This window comes from Petaurus breviceps, unplaced genomic scaffold (assembly GCF_028583685.1).
Source record: "Petaurus breviceps papuanus isolate PSGF00001 unplaced genomic scaffold, PetGlider_PUasm1.0 90638, whole genome shotgun sequence".
NCBI lineage: Eukaryota > Metazoa > Chordata > Mammalia > Diprotodontia > Petauridae > Petaurus > Petaurus breviceps.
Window position 1 is genome coordinate 5,998,462 of NW_027187295.1, and position 20,683 is coordinate 6,019,144.

At 34.2% G+C, this 20,683-nt stretch overlaps 1 protein-coding gene across 2 annotated transcripts in view; it reads right to left on the reverse strand.

The window, feature by feature from the left end:
• CALCRL (calcitonin receptor like receptor) overlaps positions 1-20,683 on the reverse strand; it is a 124,682-nt gene that overhangs the window by 17,145 nt on the left and 86,854 nt on the right. For both annotated transcript variants that reach the window (XM_069064518.1, XM_069064517.1), the window contains 2 exons: positions 2,280-2,406; positions 241-394 (listed from right to left, as the gene is read on the reverse strand). In XM_069064518.1, the coding sequence (XP_068920619.1) occupies positions 241-394; positions 2,280-2,406 (281 nt within the window). The remainder of the gene's footprint in view (positions 1-240; positions 395-2,279; positions 2,407-20,683) is intronic.

Below are 20,683 nucleotides of genomic sequence, written 5' to 3' on the forward strand. Positions count from 1 at the left end.
ATTAAACAACTCAACAACAACAATAAACAAAACTAGATGGTCTCTGAGTTCCCTTCTAAGGTTCACATTGCGTGATTCTGTGTCTAGGTCAAAGTGTTTTTATTTATCACAAACCAAAAGAAACACATCTGAATAATTTCCCTTCTATGTGTATAAATATAATGGCAAGCAAACTGACAAAATAATGCACAGTGAGGAGCATGAACAAGAAAATATGTATATGTGTACACGGTTACCTACCCCAGCCAAGAAGATAATACCAGAGCAAGTGCTGCTTTTCTGCAAACACAGCCACGACAATGAGTGTATGGAGATAAATGCCTTCACAGAGCATCCAGAAATAATTGCATCCCAACAGGTAAAGGTGAATAAACTGGGATATTTTGCAACTCACCTATGTGAAAAAGAAATATATTAATTAATTATATTGGTTATATACTTATTTATACATTAAAATTTATCTAAACATGTATATAGGAACTGAAAACTACATATTTATTTCCATGTATTCTAGGAATTTTCTAATTCCAGATTTGAGATTGTTAGTACATTAATCCGCTAACTTTCTTATATACTAAATTATTCTATATGAACATATGCTCTGTATTATTATGTTTTATAGTACTCATATACACCACATATATAATACTAAAATACATATAGTACTTAATATAGTATTAAAATATTATATTAAGTACTATGTAAGTAGTGCTTGTATTAAGTACTTATACTAACAACCTCATATATATGTATTTGAAAAATGTGACCATTTTTATGATAGATTATTATATAGTTATACTTGATACTTGGAAAATTTCTTGTTTTATTTTCATGAACAGAGCTTATATCAACTCAGACCACCAACTATGTCTACTGGAAGATTTTATGTATTGCTAGTCTCAAAATCTTCTGGTGTCCAAACAGGTAACAATCTTCTATAGACTGAGCTAAATGACAACAGCTGTGTGGTCTGTCACTAGGTTCATATTCACTACTGAGGTACAAGAATGAAGTTCTCATTTGCTAGTGTTTCAAATTCTTATAAAGTGATTTCATTATAGCTCTATATTATATAAAAATGAATTATATTTTAAAATTAAATTTGATCCTATTAATTTTGAGAGGCATCATGATCTAGTAGACAGAAAGCTGAGAGAACTAGAATGATTTGAATTCAAGTCTTAACTATGGGCTGTCCTGGCTATGTGACCTTGGACAAGTCACTTAACTTCTCTGTGCTCTAGGCGACCTTTTATAAGTTAAAGTGTCAACATGCATTGGTAGGTCAAAGTTCCTCCCCTGAAAGTGTTTTGTACCAATGAAATAAAAAAATCTATTCCCTATCCCTGTTTCATCTTGATATATAAGTATCTTTTTTATGTTTTGGAAGATGCATCATTGAGGAGATTTGAAAAGAACACCTAATTATTATCATCTGAACATGATGATAAACTTGATCAGTACCAAGTTATTAGAATAATTTCAAAATTAAATAAGACCAACATGGTCCATTTTTCTAGAATGACTCTGGCTATGCTCATATGAAACTGAAAATACTGAAGAGTTAAAAATGTTTTTCTACAATAGAATGTCATCTCAACAACATGTCAACAAATGACTTGGGTTCTTTTGAAATAAATAGGTCATAGATAATTTGTTAATATACAGAGTCTCTAATGTACCCCATGATTTCAGGAAAGAATTATAAACTAAGACTAGTGTGTGAGTGTGAGCTACATATTTTGCTAACTTCTTGTGTGGAAAGTCCATTCACCAATGCAAATCTGTAATCTGTAGACTTAAGAGAATTACTTGATTCATTCTGAAAACGTGTCATATAGCAGAGAGGCCAGAACAGAACCCAGGTTGTTCTGATTCCAAGGCTCTTCATTGGTCTAATATAGAGATTCTGTTTGGTGTTTGATGTGATATAAAAATAACATCACAATTCTAAAATCTAAAGTAGTAACTGTGTGCAAAATGAATTAGCTTACTCATTAAGTTCAGATAATAGAGATAATGGTGGTTTTTTTCTATTTGAATAGTTTAAACAATTATCTCAATATTCAACTTTACTTTCAAGTACACACTGGTCTTCATGCTTCTAGGTGAACACAGATATTCTCTGTATCCTAGCTTTTAAAATGTACACACATCTAAATACATATGTATATATATATATATATATATATATATATATATATATATATATACAATTAGCTATGTGTGGACACATACATAATTTCCTCCCATAAACAAAATACACATATCTTACTTACAGGATTGGTAGCAACTAATGCCTGGTTGTTGGCCACAGCAGTTAACCATATGATTGTGACAATAGAATTACAAACAAAAGAGAAGAACAAATTTTTGTGCAGAGTGATCCGTTGGCAGCTCAAACTCCTAAATCATGAGGAAAAACAAACAAACATGTTACAGTTATTTTATTCAATTCCTATATATTTTAATTCTTATTAAGAGAACACCTTCAAAGAGGCAGTGTGGTACAGAGGAAACAGATCCTGGAGGCAAAGGATGAGGCTTACATCCTGTCTGTAATGTCTATTACTTGTGTGACCTTGTAAAACTTATTTAAACCCTTTAGGTCCAGTGAGACTCTCACTTTAAAAGCCTGCTTCCTCATCTATAAAACAAGAGGGTTGGATTAGATGCTTATAGGTACCTTTCAACTCTAGATGTATGATCCTAAAATCAAATATTTAAAGTGCATCCTTAGATGTTTAAAGGAAAATAAAATGTATCTCTCTGAAAGTAATATAAAGCTAGTCACAATTTGATGTCCTACATAGAGAAAAATGAGCTAGGAATACATACATATCTATATATCTACATCTATATCTATATATACATACACACTCATATAAAGAGAGAGAAACAATGAGTGTGTGTGTGTGTGTGTGAGAGAGAGAGAGAGAGAGAGAGAGAGAGAGAGAGAGAGAGAGAGAGAGAGAGAGAGAGAGAGAGAATTCCTATATTTTACTGACATCCTACCAGCAATGGTGAATAGTTCCGACTGAAAACAGAGTTTGGATGCATGGTATCGTACTGACCACTTACTAATTATGACATTATCTTTAAATGGAAACTTCTTTGCTTTCCTGAGTACTTATCATTATAATGCAAGTTCTATGAAAGCAGCACCAATTTCATTTTTTTCTTAAATTTGTAGCACCTAGAAAAGTATCTTACTCATAAGAGGCACTTTAAAAATGCTAGTTGAATTGAATTCAGTGGAAATCATGGATAAAATATGAAAAATTAGTTAGGTAAGTACTTTGTCTACACAGTTTTTTCTCTATGTGTGTCTGTGGGCATGCAGTGTGTACATCATGCTGGTAACACATAGTGATAGTAGACTACATTTTTGACTTGTCATTTAGACATGTTAATGACATGCAAACAAAGGCTATATCCCTTAACAAAACAAAATACCGGCATGTTTTACTGAATTTTCCCTTATACTTTGTCCATTATCTTATCTTTAGATAATTTTGCCCAAACTACAATTAGTAACTATTAGTTATGATAAAAATATTGATGAACATTGTGAAAATATGATTAAAATAGTTGGAAGTGTATACGAAGCTTCTGGTCTCAAAACTGACTTCATAAAATTAGTATATTGATACTTATAGGAAAAGATATTATAAAGTGGTAGTCCTGTATCTATTTAAATGTATATTGATATATATTTCAGGTTCAATCAGCCACAGAAGCTCAAGGAGGCCAGACGTAGTTTTGTTACTGCTCCCAGATCCCAAATGTGTCTATAATTTTAAAAGGAGGTTGGGTGGGGATCCTATTTCGTGACATTTATATCTCCTAATACACAGTGAAGTATCACAAATAATATAATAGCTAATAGATAGTATTGTATGAAGGTGAACTTGACAGTGAAGTAAGTTACATTTCATTTTGAAATGAAGTCATTTTAGCATGGAATTTATAGGTGGAAGGGATTATTAAATTCAATGTCCTGTTGCAGATTAAGGAATTAATGTCCAAGATGTTAAGTGACTTCCTTGGTGACTTGTAGTAAATCCATTGAAGAGGCTACATCTGAAGCCAGTTTCTCTGACTGCATCTATTCTCTGCACACTATGCTATATCATTTCATTAAACTGTTTTTTGTTAGTCTTTCATTTTCTGTTAGAGTTCCTAGAACATATTAAGCACTTAATAAATGCTTCTTGATTTTACTCATAAGTCCTTGAAATTTATGTCCTCCAGGTGAAATAAGAAAGACAAGGCTTTTTATGGTGTAATTCTTGGTCAGTTTTGATATTTCAAAATTAGGAGCATGATCAAGACTTTCTCTTTCAATTTCATGATTATGAAAGTAAAAATAGCAATAATGAAGAGTACAGAGCATTGTATCTGTGGTCAGAACATTTGAGTTTAGGAATCAACTATACCATTTTCTATTTGTAGAAACTTGGACAAGTCACTTAACCTCTATAAGGGCCCAGCTCCCTTATCTGTAAAATGGAGATTTTAGTATATCCTTTGATTTTTATACCCTAGAATGGCTTGAACGAAAAGAGCTTTAGAGATCTTGAAATGATTTGACTAAGGGCTCATAGTAAGTTAGTGGCCAAGCTCTGGAATTACATCCAGTTCTTTTACAATCCTTTTTTATCCCACTGCTTCTCTTACCCCTACAGAAGTGCTCTAATAGGCAAATGAGATAATTTATATCAGAATGCTTTGCTATATGAATCTGTTATTTAAATTCATCTTAATTTGATTTAAAATTAATTAGATTTAATTTATCTTCATATTAAATTAGTAATTAAGATGACTTAAATCCCAGTAACTTAGAGCTCTTTAAAAACCTAAAATTTATGGTAAGTGAAGGGTCTTGGGCCAAATTATTTCTCTGTCCTCTTTTATTTTGAGGAAAAGATTTTTGATTTTATACTCTCTGTATATCATAAAGAAACCATTGTTTCTTGGGGCAGCTAAGTGGCACAGTGAATAGAGCACCAGCCCTGGAGTCAGGAGGACCTGAGTTCAAATGAGGCCTCAGGCATTAACACAAAACTAGCTGTGTGACCTTGGGCAAGTCACTTAACCCCAATTGCCCTACCTTCCCCCCTCCAAAAAAAAAGCAAAAAAAACCCCATTGTTTCTGATTAAATGTATTGTTTATATGAAAATGAATGATGCCAGGCCATGAAAATACTTTGATTTCTCATAAACATATGCAGTTCCCCCCCAGATGCTGAATTAATTTGCTTAGCAAACTTTTTCCTTAAAGAAAACTCGAAGGTATATTTTAGCTCAATCCAAGCTAAGCCAAAAACTATAGTAATTCCACATAGAAGTAGTTAGCATATGCATTCCAAAGGAGATAGCATATCATATCATAATTAATGGATATATAATATATATATATATTATATGTCATTATGTTATAAAGGCACTGACCTCTATAGTGCATACTCTGATTTCAATTTATACCAGACCATTTGAATTTGAGTCTGTACTATAAAGCAATTACAATGTCTTTAGTATACTTGCATATCCTGACTGATTAACTTGATAGCTAATAAAAATTAGTATTTTTTGACTCAATTTTGTTTTTAGACCAATAGAATAATTTTCTTGATTACTCCCTATTTATGTTAAATGGGTTGCTATGAATTAGAGAAAAATGCCTAGGATTTTTAGCGGAGCGGTCCCCTTACAGAAGAAGACCCTGGGCAGCATGGATGGGTTTTCCAAATTGTTAGAGAGAGGACCCAAGATCATGGAGGTCACAGATTGTTGGAAGCATAGTTCTTGCTATATATATGAACAAATTTGCCTCCATATTCCAACACAAAGGAATGGTCTGTCCCACTTATGAAGGGTGAGTACCATCTTGAGTTATCACTATTTCTATACAGGGGCTATGATGTTTTCTTTAGTTTCCAGGTAAGTGGTAGCCCTGATAGAAAGTCTTCAACCTATTATACTCCAGGATTCATGACTTATAAAGATCTTAGTCTAAGAGGAAGACTCTCAACTGTTACAGTGCTATCAGTTTCACAGTGACCCTGCCTGTAGGCTCTCAGCTATGAGACCACCTTATAACAATGTCTTTTTTTGATTTGAGTACCTAAAATAAGACACTCATTTTACCTTGGGAGAGAATGATCACTACTAGGTGTTAACACTATGCTAAAAGAAACAGCAATTGTTTCCATTTGAAATGACTGATATTGGATTTAGACCTATAAGGGACTTTAAGAGATCATCTCTTCCAACCCTCATATTTTAAAGAAGAGAAACTGACACCCATAGAGTTAAGTGATACTTGACAAAGTGATATGTAACACATAGGTAGTGAATATTAGAGCCAGATTTTGAATTCAGGTCTTCTGATTTGTGTGCTCTGTTCCCTACACTATATGTTCTTCCAGCACGTTAGTAAAAAAACTCCAGTTATAACAACTGTTAATATTGTTTGCCTAAAATAATAATGAAAGCTAAAATTTAATAAACAAGTTATAATAATCCAGTTATGTTTCAAAGTAATGAGAAACCATAACAATGATCAATAAACTCCATTGACTTTCTGTTACCTCCAGGAGCAAATATAAATCCTGTTTCGTTTTTAAAGCTCTTCAGAACTTGGCTTCTTTCTACTTAGCCAATCTTATACCTCACTCCTCTCCTTATACTTTGTGATCCAGTGACCTTGGTCTCCTTTCAGTTTCTCACACAAAACACTCCACCTACTGATTCCAGGCATATTAAGTGACTGTCTCCCATTCTGACAGCATTCACCCTCCTCCTCTCTGCCTCCTGGCTTCCTTCAAGTCTCACCTAAAGTCTCACCATTTGCAAGAAGCCTTTCCCAGTCCTCCTCAATCTTACTGACTCCCCTCTGAGATTATCTCCAATTTATCTTTTATATAAATATTTTTTTGCATTTCTTTGCTTGCCATTTAGACCATGAGCTCCTTGAGAGCAGAGTTTTGGTTTATTCTGTCCTTTCTTTGTATCCCCATGCTTAACATATTACCTGGCATACAGTAGACCCTTAATAAATGCTTGTTGACTTTATTATACCCTGTGGGAAAACACAGTATAAGCAAAGTCAAGTTCAGCATAGCTTTGGGAGGGGAGCAATTATTTGTATTACAAAATCATTCTTTTCAATTCAGTGGTTGTATTTAAAATATGCTCTTATCAATAACTTTGCCTTGTGCACAATTCTTATTTTTTTATTTTTTTCACTTTTGGAGGGCAATTGGGGTTAAGTAACTTGCCTAAGTTTACATGGCTAGTTGTTGTTGTTGTTGTTGTTGTTTGTGTGTGTGTGTGTGTGTGTGTGTGTGTGTGTGTGTGTGTGTTAAGTGTCTGAGGCCAGAACTGAACTCGGGTCCTCCTGACTCCAGGGCCAGCGCTTTACTCACTGCGCTACCTAGTCACCCCTTTGTGCACAATTCTTAAGGAACACAGTTATTGCATAAAGCCTGCTACTCCTATGTCACTATGACTATAGTTTTTTTTTTCTAAGTTATCATGCAATCACATTTTCTGGATGTGTAAAATATGGATTTGTAAAACTGTCTATAGGGGGAACCCATATCTCAAGCAATAGGTGACCTGAGTTGAACTATTATTTATGAAGGACAGACAGAGCAAAATAGTCAGAAGTGGCTTTGCTGTTTTTTTTCCTTCTATGATAAGTTTTTGTTTTGTAATGAGTGAGGTTTTTCTTTTCTCTTTCTTTTCCTTTTCTTTTTTTTTTCAAGAGTGGGTAACAAATGTTAATATTTGAAGGGAAAGGAAGCAGGAAAGCAAGGACCATTTATGCACTGTGACAAGTAGCTATATGCACAAGATGAGCAACTTGGACTTCAATGTCTGCCTGTGGATAAAGTCTCAGTGATAAGTCTAGGAAAGGCACACATTTCAGGGTTATGAAGCAACTCTTCCTGTTGTATATTCAGCAAAAGCTGCAGCCTTCCATGCCTTCCCACCATTATCCTCATGTGAGCATGGCGGCAACCAAGGAAAGAATATTGAAAATAAAAATATGAGTGAAAAGAAAAATAAAAGCTTGCAAAACTAGAAATATTTGAAAAGTATTATCTCCATCATGGTGGTTTTATATTTTTAATAAATTTAATAAGAGATTAGTCTACCTTTCTTATATCTGTCATAAGTCATCAGGTTAAATGGCCAAAAATTTTGCCAAAACACTTTAATATCATTTCATATTTATATAAATACTTTAAAATCATATTCAGGTATAACATTCTTCTTGCTATCTTCTCTTCTGTGAATGTCAAATTCCTCTCTAAGGAAAATTAATGAATTTCTAATGGAAAACTAGATTTTCTCTCTCCAACTCCACCCCCAATCTGTGATTTTGTCAGTTTAGGGAATTAATTTCTGTGAGGAAACACCTACCAATGCAGATTTGGAAATATTGTGACATTTATAGTTTCCTGGAGGCCTTGAAGTCACAAGGGCAAGTGACTTCTTCAAGGTCACACAGTCTGATTTGGATACAACACCTCTTTCAACTATGTTACTCTGCCTGTCCTAGATAGGGATCATACTGGCAATTTTTTATTACTTGTTACAAAGTATTAGTGAATTCTTTTAACCTTTATGAGATATAAAAGCTCTTTGGGCAGTTAGGTGGCACAGAGGATAGAGTGTCAGGCCTAGAGACAGAAAGACTCATCTTCTTGAGTTCAAATCTCACCTCAGTCCCTTATGAACCATGTGACCCTGGGCAAGTTCATTTAAGCCTGTTTGCCTCAGTTTCCTCATCCATAAAATAAGCTGGAGAAGGAAATGACAAACCATTCCAGTATCTATCTATGCCAATTAAACCCAAACAGGGTCAGGAAGAGTCAGACATGACTGAGCAAAAACAAAATAAGTTCCCTGCTTTTTTAACAATCTATGTTAATAACTCACAAGTGAAAATGGAAACACAGTATTTTCTACTTCTTCACTGTATTTTTGGAGGAAAATGCCAAAATCTTAATCACTGATGCTGTTAAAATAGGGACTTAAAATAGAGACCATTTTCAATGCATTGTCTTATAAAATCTCCTGTTTTAAGTGGATAAGTGAAGTGATGTTTGGGAAATTCAATATGGGGTCTTACCCAGAAAAAAACGATTTTTTCTCATTTATTATGTGAGCAGAGAAGATGTCTTTGGGTACCATGCAGCACCCAAACACTAACATAACACTGATCTTATCATTATTTTTAGCCATTTAGAAGCATCATGATGTAGTAGGCAGCATGCTAGACTTGAAGCTGGAAGACCTGAGTTCAATTCCCAATTCTGCAATGATCAGCAAGTCATAGCCCCCTAAACAACCCTTGAACTCCATATTGTAAAGTGAGGGGTTTAAAATAGATAAGACCTACAATTTCTTCTGTCTCTAAAAAGCTATATTATGAGGAAACAAGTAAAAAGACGTGCATAAGCAAAATTTCAATCATATAATGATCTTGTCAAATTATATTAGAATTGCTTATGCTCTTTAACAAAATTTTCTAAAATCTGTAATTTTCTTATGATAGACAATTATGATAGAAATGTGCCATGAGACTTTACCCTAAGATTTCTTTTTCTTTCATTCAGTCTATATGTACCTGAAGGTTGCAAACTGTTTTATGAATAGGCTACTGTAAATGGAAACATATACATTTAAATAATTCTGAATTTAGACTTGTCTGTCTTACATTCAGTCTATGTCTATATGAGGGACACAAATTATTTTATTACCAATAGATCACAGCATATAGAACCATTCTTATAATAACAGAATCTAAATGGGTATATAGCCCCTATTTTCTGACCCATTGTTTCAACCTACATAAATATTCACAGCATTGCATTTTGTGATTTCTGATATAAACTATTCAAGCAAGTCCAATTATGGCATATTTTTGCTAAAGAGAATAGGAGAAGAAGACTGAAAGCTTAGAAAGATTATTGAAACAACAGGACCTGAAGCAAGGCAGAACAGGTTTAGGGGCTCTCGAGAAAACACTGACAACCTGAATCTTATCTGTGCTGGGTTCTCCAAACTTTTTGAGCATTGAATTATCTCTGGGATAAATCTGTGTTTCTTTTTTCCCTCGTTCACCATCTTTCTCATTAAATTTCTTTACCCTGAAGAATCTCTGCAGAAAAGTTATTGAACTAGTTGCTGGTAGGAGCATTCTTGCCAAAGGAGACAATTGCAACAATTTCATTAAAAAACTGTGCAATTATGTGTGTGTGTGCAGTGTGTGTGTGTGTGTGTGTGTGTGTGTTGGTAAAAGGGTTAGCAGAAGAGGGATGGTGGTAGGGGATCTCAGTGAAGTTAGATGTTAGACAGGCAGTCTTGCATCCTGTCTGATTAGCCGAAGTCCAAAGCTGTTGTATCATGCTGTTATTGTGACACAGTTGACCCCTTGAGTACCTTTCTAAGGATAGGATGGAATTCCATTAATATAGCATTACTTCAATGAACTTGAGTCAAAGAAAAAAATTAACATGGCACTTGGAATCATCCCATAGCAGAAACAGAAGGGAAACTGGTCTTTTTGTTCTTCATTCAAGACACTCCATCTCCTTTCTTTGTGCCTTTATACAGACTGTGCCATATGCCTGAAATATGCTCCCCTTTACTTCCTCCTCGGAGCCCTCTTTCTTTTTTTTTTCCATAAAATGGAATTCAAGCACTCTTCTGAAAGAAACCTTCCTGATGCTGACTTCCAGCACCCTTTCTCCCAAACCATGTATATGATTACTTTGTGTATGTAGGCATATATAATTCATATAAAAGATAAAGCATGAAGTTAATTACATGTGTCTAACTTTATATTGTCTATATGTGTACATCAATATGATATGTACTTATTTGCACTTGCATTCTCAACTCCTAGGCAAAATTTGTGCACAGAGTTGGTACTTAGTAAATACTTATTCACTGATTGATTTCATCTACGCAAAGCAAAATTGAGAGGTCAAGTAACCATTGAATTACTTTCATTTTTGTTGATTATTAAAATGGATGGCAACACCCAAGCTTATCTTCTGGTGCCTAAATCCTCCAGTATAGTTGTTGCAATTAGATGTAACAAACTGTATAATTTTCAAATCGGTTCACTTTGTATTATGTAATTAAAGACCCAGAGCCTTGTCTGTCAACCTGTTGCTTTATTCTATTCTAATCCCTGTCTTCAGGAATGACTACATCCCAGAAGATCCTAAACAGATGGGTTTCTGTCATTCTGTCATATGGTTTGTATCAATTACTATTTGTACAAATGGCCCAGATTGTCTAGCAATGCCTATTGTTTCTTAATGAGCACATTTGTTAACACGTGTCAGTAGATTGGTACAAACTAGATTAAAATTAAGTGACTGTGGTAAATACACTGATTTATTTAAACCCAAGTTTAAAGTGTATTTGTAAAAGACTTCAACCTGCGACTAATTTAACCTCATCTGAAACTTGTACTTCATTTCTTAGAATCCTCAAATATCCTTAATTTGAATCAAAATATTGAGCAGAATTTGGGCACATCTTCCATGAGGATGTTCCAAGAAAGGACTTTCTCTGCACTCTTTAAATTTAATAATTTCCTTCTATGCCTAACATAACCACAGAAAAGAAAACGTGGTCTGCGGGTTCGTGTTACTTCCATATTTTGCTCAATGGATCTCTCTTTTCATAAGACTGCCTAGGTCAAAGATTTTGACAAAATGAATTATTTGACTGTTTTAACAAGTGTGGTGCCAAAACCATTACCAAACTGGTCCTTCTATGGCTTTCTTCTGGACATATCAACTGTAGTTAGCTAAAATGGTGGTGTAATAATGCCTGACTGAAAATTATAGAATGTTTCAGTGGTTTTACTACCTCTGATATCAATATGACATTACAGCTAGCTTCAGAAACAGTAAGATGAACCATATTCTATATTTTCAACAATTTATTAAAGTAAGTTTTATGACCATAACTTTTTGTGATTTCACTGTACATAATTCTGAGTGTGAATGCACTCTCCACTGATACAGATGGGTTTCTAGTCTTTAGAGAAGAATCTTAAAAAAATTAGCTAGAGGGGCGCTAGGTGGTGCAGTGGATAGAGCACTGGTTCTGGAGTCAGGAGGACCTAAACCTGGTCTCAGATACTTGTTAGCTGTGTGACCCTTGGCAAGTCACATAACCCCAATTGCCTCCACTGGAACAAAAAAAGGGCTTAAAATTGGGTTACAACTATTCAGTGTCAGAAACAAGATTTGAACAATGTTCTTCCTGACTCCATGACTGGTCCTCTATTCATTTTGTCATACTCCTTCTTTTAACATCATATTGGATTGCTTTTCATATGATTTCATACTAGACTTTACTCTAAAAAAATCATAGATTTAGAAGGAACCCCTTTACAATTCAAGTTGTTGAAAAGTAGAATGGACTGCCCTTTAACTTAGTAAGTACACCCTCACTGGAGATCTTCAGAAACTACATGGGCATTTAGCAAGTGTGTCGTACAGAGAATTTCCATTCAGGTATGGACTAGGTGGGCTCTGAGATCATGTCCAACTCTGGAATATTGAGAAGTTTGGCATAATAGAACTTTGAAATAATAGGAGGGGTGGTGTGAATTTAGAGAAGAAAAAATTGGAAGAGAATTATTGGAAGGATGCAGGTTGTAATTCTGCGAATACCCAAACTAACTTAAAAGTGGAGTAATTTGGATGATGTTTAAACCACTGTAAAAATTTCATTTATCAAATAACCATTTTATTTTTACTTCAATTTAATTTAGAGTATGGAATGTAGTGAAAATACCATCAGGGCAAAATGCCTGAGATGACAGAATTATGGAGTATTGAGTTGGAAGTGTCTTCAGACTTTTTACTTTTCCAATATTTTCTTTACTCTTTTTTTTTTTTTAAGCAATCGGGGTTAAGTAACTTGCTCAAGGTTACACGGCCAGTTATTTCTGGGTGTGGTGCTGAGTATCTGAGCCCGGGATTTGATCTCCAGGTCATCCTGACACTGGAGCCAGTGCTCTTACTCGCTGTGCTACCTGGCCGCCCCTAAGCAATTGGGGTTAAGTAACTTGCTCAAGGTTACACGGCCAGGTGTTTCTGGATGGGTGCTAAGTGTGAGCCCGGGATTCAATCTCCAGGTCATCCTGACACTGGAGCCAGTGCTCTTACTCACTGTGCTATCTGGCTGCCCCTACTTTACTCTTTTAATACATTGTTACTTCAATAGATTTGGGGTCTTATCAATGATGGATATTCCTTCCAATGATACATATCAGAATCTATTTGTTCTACCATCTGGTCCTGTATGATTTATTGTCATGATCTTCCATAGATCTTCCTTGGAAAGATGCCCTTCTAGATTGTCTCTTTCTCTATGGGTATACATACATATATATATATATGTATGTGTGTGTGTGTATGTGTATAGACAGATAGATAGACAGACACATGATAGATATAAATAACATCTATATCTAGTCTGTGTTCTATCATCCATCTGAGTAGCCTACGTCCCATTTCTGATAAAATATTTCTTTAATATTTGCCCTATGCTACTTGCAAAAATGATAACAATAATTAGCATTTATAGAGTGCTTAAAAAGGTTTTTATCTTTCTTGTATTCCATCACGAGACATATACTAATATTTGCTTGTACCCAAAATAATCCTTTAAGTCATCTGAAACCTGAATTTCTTAGACACCATGATGCTTTAAGATTCATCACATGATGCACTGCTGGCAGAATATTTATGTTGAAAAGAAGGATCTTTACTTACAGGAGCTAATTGAGATTATTTTTTAAAACTGCTTTATTTCCCCTAAGCAACGGGCTTCCTATTAAATTAGGCCTAAATCACTGTCCATATGTAGTATTAGTTATTTATTCCAACCTTTTACTTATGAGCTAAGATGAAGAGATGTTAAATGATTTGGCCAAAACCACACAGGTTATCAGTGAAAGAATTAAGCTTTTAAATCAGGTCTCATAACTCAAGATGTATTTCATGGGGAGTGGCTAGGTGGCTCAATGAATAGAGCACCAGCCCTGGAGTCAGGAGGACCTGATTTCAAATCTGGCCTCAGACACTTAACACAAAAACTAGCCATGTGACCTTGGGCAAGTCACTTAACCCCAATTGCCCTCCAAAAAGCAAAAAAAAAAAAATGTATTTCATAGTCTCAACCAGTTCTTCAGAAATTTTACAAACCTACCTAGAAACCACAAACATAGAATTGCTTAAACATTATTTTTCAGTGTCTAACTAGAGTCAACCAAAAACAATCTCCTTATTCCTAAGATTTTTTTTAAAAGGGCCACATAGGTGACTCATCATTATTAAACAATCAACAATAGCTGCTCAATATAAAATTCCATTTCTTTAACACTATCATTCTACTAGTGAAGAAGGACACTATATAAAATTCAAGAAAGATCTAGTTTTGAATACTGGACAGGGTGGTATAAGTAGCTTCTAACATATTACCAGAAATGAAACATGTACCAGAATTGGTGTGTAAGGAATATTATCCAGGAACTATATGGGAAAAAAAAAAGGTTAGATGGTCATGTATTTAGGGTGAGGGAAGATAAGCAGCCTGAATGCTACATTGTTACCTGTGAAATGTTAGAATGTGTCAAAAATGCATACAATAAATGAGATATCCCTTATAGAACATTTATATGGGAAGATATGGGCAAAAATCACAAAGAATTAGAAGCCAGGGATGGTGTGTAATCGGCATTACAGGAGACAATCAATTGATTTATTGAAATTAAGTATCAAGGATGGAACTAAGGCAGGAAACCTAGGAAAAACACAAAAAAAGAAACCCTTTTTTGTAAGAATATTATCAAGAGTATCAAAAGTTCAGAATAAGCTTATGTTTGTGATTAATAAAACGTACTTTTAAAATTATTCTTGGTTCAAGAGGAAAATCAAAGAAGAGAGGAGACCAAAGCTCAAGGTAGATAAAGATAATGGATGATGATAAAAAGGAAGAAATATTCAATACTCATTTTAGTTCTGCTTTTCTTCCAAGGTGAGTTAATTTTGCACTGGCAAGGATATGATTACAGTAAGTTGATATCAAAGCTAAGTGAAGAGATGATGAGAATTACCTATCTACCCAGGATATGTTCTATTTGACTATATCCTAAGGTACTAAAAACTGGCAGGTGTGATTTCTAAGATATATCTGTAATTTCTGAAAGATCAAGAATAATGAAAGATAGGGAGATGATCAGGTGATGTACCAACTTCCAAAAATAGGAAAAGGCTGAACTCTGCAAACCACAGGCCAGTGAGCTTGACTCTTTTCACTAGGAAAATTCTACAACACATGATTAAAGTGACAGTTTTTGAAAGTTTAGAAAAGTAATCAGATATCATTAAAAGTCAGCAAGGCTTAATCAACAACAGGTGATGCAACTAACTTCATTTCCTCTTTTGACAGGCTAAGTTGTCTGGTAGGTTTAGCACATCTAGACTTCAGTGAAGTATTTGGCAGAATCTTTCATGCTATACTTGTGGACAAGATAGAGAACTGCAGGATAGATTGACTTAGATTTGGAAGTAGCTGAAAGACCAGAATTTAAAAGCAGTCATTATTGAGTCGATGGCAGTTTGAAAGGAGGTATCTCTTGTCAGATGCAATCTATCCTTGACCCTCTGCTGCTTATTTATTTTTGTTGTTTCATCAGTTACTTGGAGGAAGGTTAAAAAAAGAGGAAGGAATGTATATCAAATGTACAAATGGAACAAAGCTCAGAAGGACAGCTAAAATGCATATTACATGACAATGTCAGGATCTAAATGGTGATGAGAACAGAGTGATGGTCTAAATTTAAGATAATAAAAAATAGACATACTTGTGAAATCCATATAGGTTTAAAAATAAAATTTATAACTATTAGATGGAGTGGTATGACTGAATAATGGTCCTTTAAAAAGAAATAGATTTTGTTGCCTTATAAGTCACCAAGGTGATATGGAAGAAAAAAGGAAATATTCTCTTGACTGTGCTAAGAACAAATATCCAAGATGAAGAGTTAATTCTATGTCTTGGTTAGATCATATTATGAGGACTGTGTTCAGTTCTGGGCACTACATTTCAGGACAAAGGCATTTCCTATAAATCAAGGTGGACCACATTCTCTGTAGAATCAAAATAGTAAACAAAAGAGCACTGGAAATCTGTGGGGGCATTCATAGTCTATCATTTTAACAATGATTTCTATGAAACAACTGATACAAAGAAAATCAGGTAGGAAATGTATATTTTTTAAAAAGGAAGTAGGATTATTCAGAGAAGATTATAGAAGGCTTAAGTGTTGCTCAGAGTCACATAATAGGTATCTAAGATAGAATTTGAACCCAGGTCTTCAAAACTCCAAGTGCTACATCATTCTGCCTTATTATGACTATATGTCAAAGCAATGTTAATTTGGCTGAAAAGACATGGCTTTTAAAACAAAATTTAAAAGTAATTCTGAAAAGAAATAGAATTCTTTCCATTTTAGTACATGGCAAACAATGAGGTTATTTCTGTTTCTCTTCCTATTGTTTTTACCCAAGTTTTTGTCCTTCCTCTCTAGCTTTTCTGTTTTCTTTTGACTGTAATTCAATTTTATTTTCAAGTTTATTTTTTAATTTCTGTAGTATTTCTTGAACAAAATTCACTAATTGCTCAATAATGAATCATTCCATTTATTGAATGGAATAACTTTTTCTAATTTTTGAATGACACACATAATTCTCCCTTGGAGGGGATTGGTTAGTGGTATTCGATAGTAAAACTGTTCCCTAATATTTGGTCTAGAGACATATAGAAATGACCTATTTCTTATGTTTGCTATGGCATCAAATGGTGCAACAAGGGACTAAATTGTTTTATGGAAAATATCATAGGTTTAGATAGAGGTACCATTTACCACCCTTAATAATAAATGTTTTGATAGATGATAAGAAGGTGGTTGCAAAAAACAATTTGTAGACTTCGAAAATCAATTATTGTACATGACTTACAATTTCTTTTAGACAAGCAAAGGACTAAATGATCCTAATTGCATGAATTCCCTTTTTTACTTATTATAGTTATTAGAATAAAAAGACACATTGTTTCTCTATGCCATTTAAAAAAATCTTTTTCACAGAATCACAGAATTCAGAAAACTGTTACTGAAACAATGAAAATAGCCCTACACTTGGAGTGAGAAAGTCAAGATTCTATTTGAGTTTTGTGTGATTTTGGACAAAGCAAAGTGCCTGAGAAGGCACTTGATTTGGAGTCAAAGACCCAGAGTTAAAATCTTGGCTCTGGTAATTCACTGCCTGTGTAACTGGCAAATCACTAAACTTTTCACTGCCTAAGTGTTCTCATTTACAAAATGAAGGGAATGAGTTAGATAAATTCTGAGGTTCCTTCCAACTCTAAATCTATAATCTTTTGGTCTTATAATTTCTCTGGATCTCAGTTTTCTCAGCAGTAAAATAATATGGTTAAATAAGATGATTTTCAAAGTCCCTCACAATTCTATCATTCTCTGGTCAATGACAATACTGGTGATAATGTTAAGTGTGTGTGTCTGTGTGTATACAATCCACATAACTAATGTTTAATGAGTGCCTTGTGAATGAATAAATGAATGTATGCATATGTATGCTTTTATGAAAGGATCAGCATGGTGCTGTGGTCTTTTAAAAGGACCTATTAGATAAACCTGCAGCAGGAGCTGCCAAAATCACCATGGAAAGATTCTTATTATTTTAATGCAGTAAACAGAATGAGCAATTGAACCATCAGCAGAGTCAATGTAATTAGTTCACAACCTTTATTATTCTCCCATTTAGGGGCCAAGATCCATATTCCTCATGTTGGCAAGACTCCCGCTGGCTTCACGGCCTTTTGCCTGTGTAGCTGGAGCAGAGCACTGGGCCCCAAGGGATATGTATAATGTTTTCCATAACATATTCAGGGAAAACTTAGAATTGAAAAGAAGATGGATTTGTTTTAAAACGTGATGTTCTCTTGGTTTGAGATTTTTAAAAAGTGCCCCTCTCCAAATTTGTAAATTGAAAAAAACAATGTGGGGAGGGTGGTGGAAGGGGAGAGGTTTGCTGTTATTCATCTGTTTACAAGTTCATATGCTAGCTGTTTGGGCAAGTCACCAAATAAGGAAAAGTTTTGGAAGAAACAAGTAAACAAACTCTAGCTACCAGAAAATTCTACTCTTACAAATGTCTTTTTCCATATGATGTTACCCAAATGTACCTACTAGTTAGTGATTACGATAACTCACACTTCTATATTTTTGTGGGGAAGATTTAAAAGTACTTTCCGTACAATAAAGTAGTGTGCACGCAATTTTCCCCAACTTATTTATATGAGTACACTAAGACTCATAGAGGCAACTTGTGCACAGTCACATTATTAGTTGGTGTTACAGGCAGAATCTTGGTCCATATCTCCTTATGACTATACCCATTGTTCTCATACTTACAAAACCACACCGACATTCACTATCAACTACAACTGAGGAAACATGCATATTTTAAATATTTTTTTAAAGTAACATATTACATGAAGTATTAATTCTAGCATATTTTAGAAAGGGAGCTATAAGTCAGGTGGTAGCAGAAAAAAGTATTCTAGTTTTGAAGTGAATGTTCCTAAGTATATATATTTAAGTATATTGAAACAAGGTATTTTTTTCTCTGTCCCAAAAGGCTGCTTTGAAAACAACATTAAATTCATCCATTATTTCTTTTTTTTACAAAACTAATTATTTACTGTTACTTCCTAGTGTAATCTATTTCCAAAGGCTCTCTCCTACAGAGATTAACTGTCTCTTTAAGGAGGGAAAAAACTAAAAGAATTACACTTGTAATTTATTCTAAGAAGTATTTCTCCCTCTACTGTCATGGATGGTGTATGAGTTAGATTTTAATCTATGGAGACCTAGGAGATAAACTATGTTGAATACAGAGGGAAAAAAAATGAGATAATTTTTTCTACTCAGACCTATCACAGCTTATTTTGTGAAGAAACATGAAGAGAATTTTAAGATGAATAAGTCTGGAGAAAGAATTAAGAATGATGCCTGAAGAGGTGCTGAAGAGATTGTTTTCTTATTATGGCTCAATAGAAGCTGGAGAAAACAGAAATATGTCAGACATACTATCTTCATAAATCTATTGTAACCTCCTTTTTCTGGTGAAGAGGAAGAAGGGTATTGTCCTGATGAAGCTTTAGTTATCCTGAGTAAACTAAATTGTGCGGAACTATTCTCAGAAGTAAAAAAAGATGTCAACTGTAGTTACTATCAAGGTTTGAAGTTACCCTCACTGCGATCTTTTTCAAAGATAAAATATTTTAAGTTATTTTCTGTTTTTATTTTTATTTTATTGTTACTAAATTACATATCTCGCAACTGTGACATTTTTTACTCCTAATAGATTAAGGTTTTAATATATAAAGATATCTAACTTACTACTATTGGTAAAAGAGATTTCCCTAGTTCATTAAACATTACATTAGTTGAAATAGGGTCTGTAAGTTTAGTTGACTAAATGGAGATATGTTGGGATATTCATTAAATGTTAATTAATGAGAAATATGTAAATATATCTTTAGATTACCCCAGGATTCAGAATGATAAAATTAAATGTGAGAGAAACAAGAGTGAGCAACTTCAGACCCTTTGTAGCCCTTTTACATATGGGGTTCATCCTGCTTATCCTTATTATACTAATGTAAACCATACAAGTTGTGAACTAATTATATTGTTTGTGGTATTTATTCAGTTTACTGCATTCATTAAGGCAATAAAAATATTTTATAGGATCATAAAAAGGTCCAAACCTAAATAGCTTATTTTTTTGGCAAGGCAATCAGAATTAAGTTACTTGTCCTGGGTCCAATTAAGGGACTTGTCCTGGGTCCACAGCTAGTTAAGTATCAAGTGTCTAAGACTAGATTTGAACTCAGGTTGCACTCCAGAGTGGTTCTCTATCCACTACCCACCTCATTGCCCCCAAGTAACTCTTTTGTTTAGTCATGTCTAACTCTTTGTGATCTCATTGGGGGTTTCTTGGCAAAGATACTGGAGTGGTTTGCCATTTCTCTCTCAAGCTTGTTTTACAGAGGAGGAACTGAGGCAAACATAGTGACTTCCCTCAGTTCCTCAAGTGTCTGAGGCCAGATTTCAACTCAAAAATATGAGTCTTCCTGACTCTAGGTCTGGCACTATGTCCACTATGCCTCCCAGCTCTCTGAAATAACTCTAGAGATAGATCAATTTATCCTTTAAACCGAATGTAAGAGACAAAATCTCAAAGAGGAAGCATATAGTTTGTGATTAACTATATGACAAAGATCTCACTACCTCTCAAAACATTTCAATAACATTTTAGAGAGTTCTCATTATAAAATCTTACTAAGTCAAAAATCTTCCTTCCTGTAAGTTCTACCCACTTACACTAATTTTTCACTCTGGAGCAAATCAAGATAATCCTAGTCCCCCTCTTCAAGTACTTAAAAATAACTCTTATATTTACTCTGTCTTCTCTTCTCTAGGCTCAACAATCCATGTTCCTTCAACTGCTACTCATAAAACATTGTGTGGACATTGACAATC